The sequence below is a fragment of the Alligator sinensis genome, unplaced genomic scaffold (genome assembly GCF_000455745.1).
Source record: "Alligator sinensis unplaced genomic scaffold, ASM45574v1 scaffold794_1, whole genome shotgun sequence".
In the NCBI taxonomy this organism is placed as follows: Eukaryota; Metazoa; Chordata; order Crocodylia; family Alligatoridae; genus Alligator; species Alligator sinensis.
In genome coordinates, this window is record NW_005842125.1 from 1,057,014 (window position 1) to 1,066,810 (window position 9,797).

The 9,797-nt window shown below is 41.2% G+C and overlaps 1 protein-coding gene across 1 annotated transcript in view; it reads left to right on the forward strand.

Moving 5' to 3' along the window:
* The window catches only part of HNRNPLL (heterogeneous nuclear ribonucleoprotein L like), a 30,843-nt gene extending 26,773 nt beyond the window's left edge, over window positions 1-4,070 (forward strand). Inside the window, exons 10-12 of the mRNA XM_006024938.3 lie at window positions 94-151; window positions 251-349; window positions 3,858-4,070. Of these exons, the coding sequence (XP_006025000.1) occupies window positions 94-151; window positions 251-349; window positions 3,858-3,913 (213 nt within the window). The 3' untranslated portion in view covers window positions 3,914-4,070. The remainder of the gene's footprint in view (window positions 1-93; window positions 152-250; window positions 350-3,857) is intronic.
* The last annotated feature ends 5,727 nt before the right edge of the window (window positions 4,071-9,797 follow it).

Here is a 9,797-nt window from a genome sequence, read left to right on the forward strand (position 1 = left end):
TTAATTAGTGTCATTTGTAACTTTTTATTGTTTGGGAATAGGGATTCAAATGTTTACCTTGATCATGTTTTCACTTTTTTGTTTTTGTGGCAGCTATGTGAGGATCATGAAGTTCTCAGTTTTATCAAATACAAAGTATTTGATCCAAAACGTAAGTAAATATTTTTTGGGTTTTTTAAAGATTTGTTTGGGGGTTTTTTTCAACAAAATGTTCTCTGAGGGAAATATCCCAATTCATTTGTTTCAACAGCTTCTGCCAAGACACTCTCTGGTCTGTTGGAATGGGAATGCAAGACAGATGCAGTGGAAGCCCTTACTGTACTTAATCACTACCAGATAAGAGTCCCAAGTAAGTCATTTAAATTAAGACTTCAACCATTTGTAAAACAGTAATTTTTCCCCTTTGTGTTGAGTCTTTGATATAAAATGTTGGACATGTGTAATTTTGTGAATCTGCAGCTAAAAACACATGACTTTCTTTTGCATGGCTTTTTTCTAATACATTCCAGTAATCCTAGTGACAAGATTTAAGGTTTCCTAATGCACATTCTGTTTGAAGAAAGCTTTCTCAATGATAGGTACTTAAAGTTCCATCAGTGGAAGTAAGTCAGAAAAAAATGGGATCCTTTTAGGATCCAAGTACAAAAGTTATGACAGCCACATAGGGATGAGAAACTCTGAAAGAGTTGGGCCATTGCTCAGATTCCTTGGGTTTGGACAGAGCTTTATTTGAACTGCTTCAATTCCAAGTACTTTTATTTCCATGCAGATATGAGTATCCCCCTGCTCTGGAGTGGCTATGACAGCATGTGCTTTCAAGCAAGGGGCTGGAAAGCAAGAATCCTTACATGCCTCTTGGCCTCCAGTTTCCTAAGGACAGCTGAGTGCACAGGAAAGAATACTTGTTGGCTGTCTGCCCTGCCCCGCTTCCCACCTGTATATGGGGGAAGGAGTGCTGTGGAATGCTAGAGGACCAAACAACCCATCATTGTGCTCTGCTGGAGTGTGCAGATATTTCAGGAAGCGCTTCAAAATGAAGTGGTTCAAAGAGGTTCCTTTTTTTTCCCTGAGGGTCATATTTGAAGTGCTTCATCAGGCACAAATGCCTGCACCTTTGCTGTTTGTAGTGCTTCAAGGCCCTTGGAGTACTTCAGACAGAAAAGCTGTCTGTGGCATGCATCACAAAACTATGGATGTGCTCAAACAGGACTAAAGGAAATGAAGAAACTCTTGTTATAAAAATGGGATTTAAAGTATTTGACATATAGGCTCTCTTGAACCCTCAAAGGAGGTAAATAAAATCCATCTATATTCTGGAATATTTCTGGAACTTGTATTTTGCCAGATTGAATGACTTTAAATGTTTAGAGGTTGAAAAACTTCAGTACAAACCATTTCTGCCAAGTGTCTGTCTAATCTGCACTTAATTCCAAGGATGGAACAAGGGAGGGTAGTAGAATCTCCGGTGTTTAATCACCCTTATTGTTAGAAAGCTCATCCCAGTCTCCAACCTGAACTTCCCCTGCTGCAGTTTAAAGACATTGCTCCTTGTCCTGTACACTGCAACCACAGAGAATAGTCTGTCACAGGGGCGGGCAGTTATTTTGGGCGGAGGGCTGCTTAGAGAGTTTTGGCAAGCTGTTGAGTGCTGCGTGGGTAGCCCTACCCTGTGACATGCCCCGCCCCCTGGTCACCATCTTGTGCCCGGAAGTCCCGCCCCCTAACCCCTGACTTTTGCCGCCAGAAGTCCCTCCCCTTGCCTTTGGAAGTACTCCTTTCAGCAAGGGGTTTTGCCATCCTGGAACCAGAAAAATACCAAATTATATTCTAAAAAGCAAACATCTACAACATTGATTTTAAAAAAATATATTTTTGTCCTGGTTTACATGTCTTTGTGTAGTATGCATAGAGGCGATTGTATATACTAGTTTAAAATGAAGTCTCACTCTTGTATGTTGTTGGGGGGGAGGGGCTGTGGGGGTATGGATAGGTGTGGGGGTGTGAGTGTGGGGTGATGGAGTGTGTGTGTGTATATGTGGTGTGGGGGTGGTTATGGGGTTTGTGGGGGCTGTGTGGTGGGGAGGGTGGCTGGCATGTGTGAGGGTTTGTGTGTATGGGGTCTGCATGTATGGCAGTGTGAGGGGGGGTGTGGGTGCATGTGTATGGTGGGGGGTGCATATAGGAATTGCCCTATGAACACGCGCGCGCACACACCCCCTACCCTCCCATTCCTGGCCCCAGGGTACCAGTGTGGCCCCATGTTCCCTGGTCCAGCGATGTAGCCAGGAGCCACATGGTGCTGGAGCAGTGTGGGGTGGTAGGAAGGTAGGGAAACGGCTGAGTGGGGTGGGGCTGGCCTGCTGCGTCCTGCTGAGGCTCCACCTCTGTCCTACTGCCCCTTGCTCCTGTCATCTCTGACAGGCAGCCAGGAGCAAATAAATATTAATTTACTAAATTTTTTAGGGGTCCTGCGAGCCAGATAGAATAGCCTGGCAGGCCAGATGTGGCCCATGGGCTGTATTTGCCCACCCCTGGTCTATCACCATCCTCTTTATAAGCACCATACAGATATTTGACTATGTATCAAATCCTCCTTCAATCTCTCCTTCTCCAAACTAAACCAGACCTAGTTCTTTCAACCATTTCTTATAAGTCCCATGTCCTAGACCTCTGATCAAGAAAGACATGGACAAACTGGAAAGTCAGCAGAACAGCAAAAAATTAAGTGCAGTGTCCCAAACTGACACAGTACTCCAGGTGAGGTCTAGCTAGTGCTGAATAGGGTGAGAAAAATTGCTTCCCTTTTAATTTGCAGATGATACTCCCACTAATAAGCCCAGTATGCTATTGGCTTTTTTGCAACAACAGCCCCCATTGTCGACTCCTATACAGCGAGTGGTCCACTAAACCTCCCAGTCTGCCTAAAGATATTTTAAGTTACAATTATTAATACTTACCATCCCCATGAATCTGAACAGTTTAAAACACTTGCTGCTGATGAAAATTGTCCTGTATGTACAGGGAGTTAGGTTTACCCTTTTTGGCATCTAAAACATAATGAATAAGACTGTTTGATGTCATTTGAGAGAAGATGGAAATAGAGAGGCAGAGGCATAGAGGGGGAAGGAAAATACTTTGTTTTCTCTAATACCATAACATAATATAAGTCAGTTCAGAGAGACTTATTTTAAAAAGGTGGACAACAATATTAAAGCATAAAGAACTGGTACTTCATACAGTAATGTTACTCCAGGTGTACTGTATCACTGGGCCAAGCACCCTTGATCTTCAGAGTTGTAGTTGTGTTACCAGAGCAAGAGCATCTGGTATGTAAGGTAGAAAGGCAGTATTACACATTACCTTCTTGCAGAGCTGTCGGAGCTGTGGGTTTCTTGCCCTTCCTCTCATAGTTTGAGCAAAAATGAAATTGTTCCTCCTATTGGCCTTTACCTTTTGTTAGCAGTTTTAATTTCTTTCAGCTTTTGAATGTCACTAAGCAGCCACCTACCTCCTCTTGCCTGTGAAATTGCCTTTTAGGTGTTACTATTGCAGGTTCTTTGGGAGGCCAGTACCAGTGGGAAAACTTTCTTACACATAATGTTTCAACTTCTGGATGCTGTGCCATGTGCATGTGGTCTGAATTACTTTTTTTTTTTTTTTGTCAGACGGTCTACGAAGTGTCACCATTCTGTAACTAACACCTTTTCATAAGACATTCAGTGTCTGAAGGTCAGAGTTCCTAAAAGAAAACAAGCCAACCAACCGATCAAAACTGTCAGGCAGTGCATGGTGTTTTCACTGCATATAACTTGTCAGTCAAATTTTTATACTTAACATTTTGTTCTTATTTTTCACAGATGGCTCTAATCCTTATACCTTGAAGCTTTGCTTCTCAACTTCATCCCATTTATAGACAGAAGACAGCTTGCTAGGAGCTACATTCATCTTGATTTGCAAGCTTGAAACTACATGTCATTCACAAGCTCTAAAGTGGTTGCTCTAATGTTGCCTTGTCTCAACTTAATTCTAAAATCTTCTATCTTGTTTTATAATAAATGGATGTTCCTTCATTAATAGAAAGCAGAGCTTTTCTTTTTGCCTCTAAAGAGTACATGTTGTAAACCTATTATGAACATTTTGTTTTTCATTGAGGTATAATATTATCTACAAGAGTTAGAGCAGTCTTATAGATTTCATATGCAAGATACTGTGTACTGTTCCAGACCTTAACATTTTAATTGTTTTCATCCACAAACGAAATATATTTGCATTTTCAATAATGTTAAAAAGATTAGCAAGTATTTTTCCATTGTAGGTTTAATTGGCAGAGAAAACTATTACATTGGAATATTAAATGTAGAATTTCTTTCTAGTTACATGTTTGGGTAGTTAAGTACGTTGCAATTATTAATACTAAATAAGTTTGTATATATAAAATGTTTAATCAGGATAATGTTGCAGATACTAAATTTTGAGTGGTGTAGACTTACCTGATTTATATTTCAAAAAGATGGCAAAATTAAGTGAATACCTTTGTACAGAATGCACTCAAATTTATTGACCGTGGTTATGGTTTTTAAAAGTCACTTTCCACTTCCATTGGCACGATATCACCTATTGCTAGGCCCATCTTGGGGATCTTTTTTAAATTAAAATTTCAAGCCTGAGTCAGTGTGTTCATCCTCATTTTCTGCATGTGAATTTTTAAATCTTTAGTGTTCAGTATTAGCCTTGAGGTGGTTTTTTTATTGACATCATTTATTTAAAAAAATTGATTTTTGGAAGAACTGGAAAATTGGTCAGGGCAAAACAATGAACGTTTGAAAGAAAGATGGGTGTTTCATTTAGTAAGTACTTCAGACATGCTGCATACTGGGCCCTCTTATTTTTTAATTCATACTTGGTGTCAGTAGTCATGCTGTATATTTCTTTATTAGTGATTTAGTTTATATTTTTTATCATGATCGCGAAAGGAATTAAGTAGACTTCATTCCCCCTTCACATGTAGTAGTATGAATTGGTCCATTAAAGTCAGGAAGGTTACATGGTATAATATTAATGAGATCAGAAATGGTCTATTTTTGTCCTTTGCCAGCTAAGAGAAAATGTATTTGTATTATAACCCTAGAACCTCCAGTCTTGGACGTGGGTCCCCACTGTCCTTGGTCTCTAAATGTGCAGCAGGGTGTTTTTATGCTTCCTCCAATTGGTTATAGTTAATTATCAAATTAAAGTTACTTTAGCTGATCATAGACATTAGGTAGGAAAAACTTATTGATTAGATTTTCTATTTCATCCACCACGTACGTGTAGGACACGTTCCTGTGCATCTTTCAGACAGTGGCTGTTCTGTTGCTCATTGCAGAGAATTCTGCAGCCTAAAAGATGTGGCTGTTAAAATGGTAGTTAAAATATCCCCATTAATTTCAAGTTAATTATACCTCAGCTTACAATGTATAGTGTCTTTTCCCTTTCAGAGCATCTTTCAAGTACCTGTGCTCTATCTTTCAATTAACCTAATTAGTATTGATTCATTCTGGCTTTCCATTATCCATGTGTCTCTTGTTCAGCTGCTCAGTACTCAATGTGGGACACTTGCCTCCTTCCTTCATATATATGTCAGTGCACAGACTAAAATGGTGTACTCTTATGGTTCTGTTGCACTGTAAACTGGCTTAGTGTTCTGTTATTACTAGGCTTCCCTCAGCCGTGCTACTTCACCATCAAATGACTTCTGTTGAGTTTCCAGGCAAGGAAATCGCATGTCTCATGCCTTGCTTATCACAAACCCAGTAAAACTACTTGAAATATTTAAACATTCCAGCCCTACCACCTCTCCAAATCCTTTTCTCATCTACTGGCCTGAATGATTAATGGGTGCCTGCTTCTTTGTCATAATATTCCCTTTGTAAGTTGTACTTAATTACACTGGTTGTTGGTGTCGGTATAGTTTTCGCGGTTTGAGGTAGCTTAATATTGGAATAGAGAGCCAACCACTGGCATCATTGAGGGGTTCGGGTTGAATGTTAAAGCATTCAGATTTTAAAAAATGTATTTAGTGTTAAAACACCCTTAATGCAGTGTCTTGTGTCTAAGATGCTCTAGTGACAGGTATCTTTTCCATGGCTGTTCGGCATAAATGGAGTGAGCAGCTTCTAGGGGACTTTTCCTAAAGGATGTTACAGCAACTGGAAATCCCTGCTCTCAAACATCTGAGCAGTCTGTCCCCAGGCTGGGTATTCATCCAAAATCCCACTCTTCCCTTCCATTGAGAATCGTCCAGTCTGCCTCAGAGGTGGGAATCGGGGAGTCTTTGCCATTGTTATACAAAGAAATTGATGCACAGGGGACATCCTTTTGGGGCTGAAGAGATATGGTGTTGTTCCTCAAGGAGATGGTCAGATTTGGTTTCCCTGCTCATTGCATGAGGTCTGGATCCATATGGCTACTCTCAGCAGAAACTGAATAATGGGGTAAGGAGGGAGCTGCTACAGGAGAAACCAAGGTCTGTGTTGTATGGGAAGGTGACTTTTGGCAGTCTCCTGTTTGCTGTTACATACTTGTTAAGCAAATTAATGTTCTTTGAGGCAGTTTTGGCACTCAAAACGGTGAATGCTGATATGCAGAATACTTGCGTTTCTAAGCAGCCTGCATTTGTATTTTCAGACATCCACACCTCTATCTCAGTTCAAAAATAAGTGCTGTTTTTAAAATCAGGCTTCAACTATTTGACTTCATTGGGGCAGAATGACTGAAGTGGAAGTGAGGCCTTGCTTTCTGACCATGCCCTTATCATAAACAAACTGTAATTTATTCCTTCACAAATATTTATTGTTTTCTTTGAGATTGAGACGAGTTGTTGATCTTTGGCTTTCCAGTGCTGTCACTGAGCTAGGGTGATTTTTGGAGATAGATTTTAAAAGATGCTCTTCAGGAAAAGACAGACAGATGCACACTTTTTTTCCCCTGAAGAAATTATACAATTTAATGCAAAGTTGCAAAGTGTGCCTATAGTAGGGGATCATGTTTCGTCTGACTGAAACTCCTCTTTTTAATTAAAACACAGAATTTTACTTCTGTTCCTGCTATGTGGTTCTTGCAACCTGACTTTTTAAAATATATTTGAACCCAGGTATGATGCCTCAGTAGGAGATGTTCACTGTTTCTCTGAGCTAATGCAACCCTTAAGTTTGGCAACACTAACACAGCATAGGGGCAGGAGGGAAGGAGAGAACCCATACACCCTACCTGTATAAAGGCTTTTGGAAAAGTGAAGCCCAAGGATGAATTCCCAGCTTCAGTGACGGACAGAGCCCCTACAAGAGGTTTTTCAGCCTCTCAGTGCGTTGGTATAGGGCGTTCACACAAGTTGCCCTGTGAGCCAGGGAGGGAGCAAATGATAGGAACATCATCTTTGTCATAAACAACTTTCATTTTAGCAAAAGAAAACACCTGTTTGAAGTCAGCAAAACTTTTCCCACTATACAATCAAACCAGCTGCTTTGCTTATATAGGTATTTCTTGCAGCAATACACTTACTGCATTTCAGGTGGTTACTTCAGGCAACCTCAAACACTGTTTGACTCTTTTTCTGCTGTCACTGTAACTTGATATCTTGCTACCCCTGATGTTTTGCAGTTGGGTTACTATACTATTTTCTCTGATGTTCTTTAACAACTTATCTCCCTTTTTAACACTTGTTTCTCAAATCTGAAGTTGGATTCCTGAGCCTGGTGTTCCCTTGAATAGCAGCTTTGGGATTATGTGTATCCATGCCATCCAGGTTACAGCACAATTAAATAAGATTTTTCCCTTCTGGTCATACTCTTTGCTTTGATATTTCATCCTCATAGAAAACTGAAGATCACATCTCACTGTACATGGTGTGATAATTAAAACAGCTGGGGGGGGAACCTGCCTCTTGCTCCAAACTAGTGGTTTTCAGTCTAAGAGAATCTGAGTCTCCTACAATGGCTTTTCACAGTGTAGCTAGCTTCCTCTTAGTGTTTCCTCCATTCAAATGTGTATTAACCCATTAGTTTTCTTCTCCATCTGCCACCCTGCTTCAATCCTTGCAGCTGCTGGTGTCAGATCGCAATTCCTAGCATAGCTATTTGTTCTATGTTCCTATGGCAGCTGCGAAGTGAGGGGGTTTTACACAGAGGAATTATTTTTTTTTCTTAAAGAGGGGAGGAATTCTCACGTAGGAATTTGGAAAACAAGCAGAAGCCTACGTGGTACAACCCAAAGCAAAACAATTGACTCTCTATTCCAACGCATCTGAGTTTCAGCATGACAGTTGGCTCTGGAAGGGATAGCTTACTCTTCAGCTGCCGAGGGTCTCTGCCCAAGCCTGGGATGTACACACGTGTTTGAAAACTATTCTTGTATAGGCATGGAGATTGTTGATGAATTTGTTGGCGTTTGACTTCCTGTTAAATCAGAAATGTTTGACATGCCTGTGGAGAGAAAAGCCACTGGGGTTACCCACTGATTTTCAGAACCATTTACTCATAATATTTTTCATATTTGTATGTAAGTGAAGAAGTAGGTGGGAGATTCACATCCTGAATTTCACTCCATTAGACTATTGCTACTTATGTCCCAAAGGCCATTTTGAGTAGAAGAGCCAATTCCTTCCCCAGTGTGTTCATTAGACTTGTGCTTCTGAATTCCATGGGACTTGTTGAAAATGTCCCTCCTAGTGTGTTTGGAGCAGCAAATGCCATTAAAGTTGCTGGATGACTTGTTTACAGCCCTCTATTTTTGTTCCTTCATAATGTTGTGAAAAAAAATTTCAACCTGAAGCTAGCTGTAAGGGGCACTTATTCCGATCCTGGATAAACCTTTTCAAATCAGTCTTCATGGAGATGTGTCATAAGGGAGAAGCAGTGGTGAGAACTTGGGAAAATATTCTTTAATGTTATGAAGTTATAAAATATTACAAAATCAATTTCACACACACCTAGTAAAAGGTTGATGGAGATGGAAATCACGTTTTGCTTGTGGTGCAAATAACTCCAAAGGGCAGCAGAAGCACTGCATATCTGCAGTGTAACTGGATTTAAGTCATTGGCTGGTTCAAGCTTACAGTTTCATAGTTGGTAGGGTCAGAAGGGACCTAATCAGATCATCAAGTCTGACCCCCTGCCATGGTAGGAAAGAGTACTGGGTCAAATGACCCTGCCTAGGTGATTTATCCAGCCTCCTTTTGAAGACCCCCAAAGTAGGAGTGTGCAACACTTCCCTTGGAAGTTGGTTCTAGCCCCTAGCTGTCCTGTGAAATAGTGCCTCCTGATGTCTAGCCTGAATCTACTTTCAGTCAGTTTATGGCCGTTATTCCTTGTTATTCCAGGTAGTGCTCAGGGGAACAGGGACTCTCCCATTGCCTACTGGTCCCCCTTGGCAAATTTATAGACGGCCACCAGATCCCCTCTCAGCCTTCTCTTGTGGAGGCTGAACAGGTTCAGGTCCCATAGCTTCCCCTCGTAGGGCCCGCCTTGCTGTCCCCTGCCCATGCGAGTGGCCCTCTGGACCCTCTCGATGTTGTCCACATCCCTCCTGAAGTGCGGCACTCAGAACTGGATGCAGTACTCCAACTGCAGCCTGACCAATGTTGCATAGAGGGGAAAGATCACCTCCTTGGACCTGTTCATGATGCATCTATGGATGCATGACAAGGTGCGGTTAGCCTTCCTGACTGCGTCTTCACATTGGCGGCCCATGTTCATCTTGGAATCAATAATGACAAGGTCCTTTTCTGCCCTGTGCTGACAAGAAGGGAGTTCCCCAGCCTG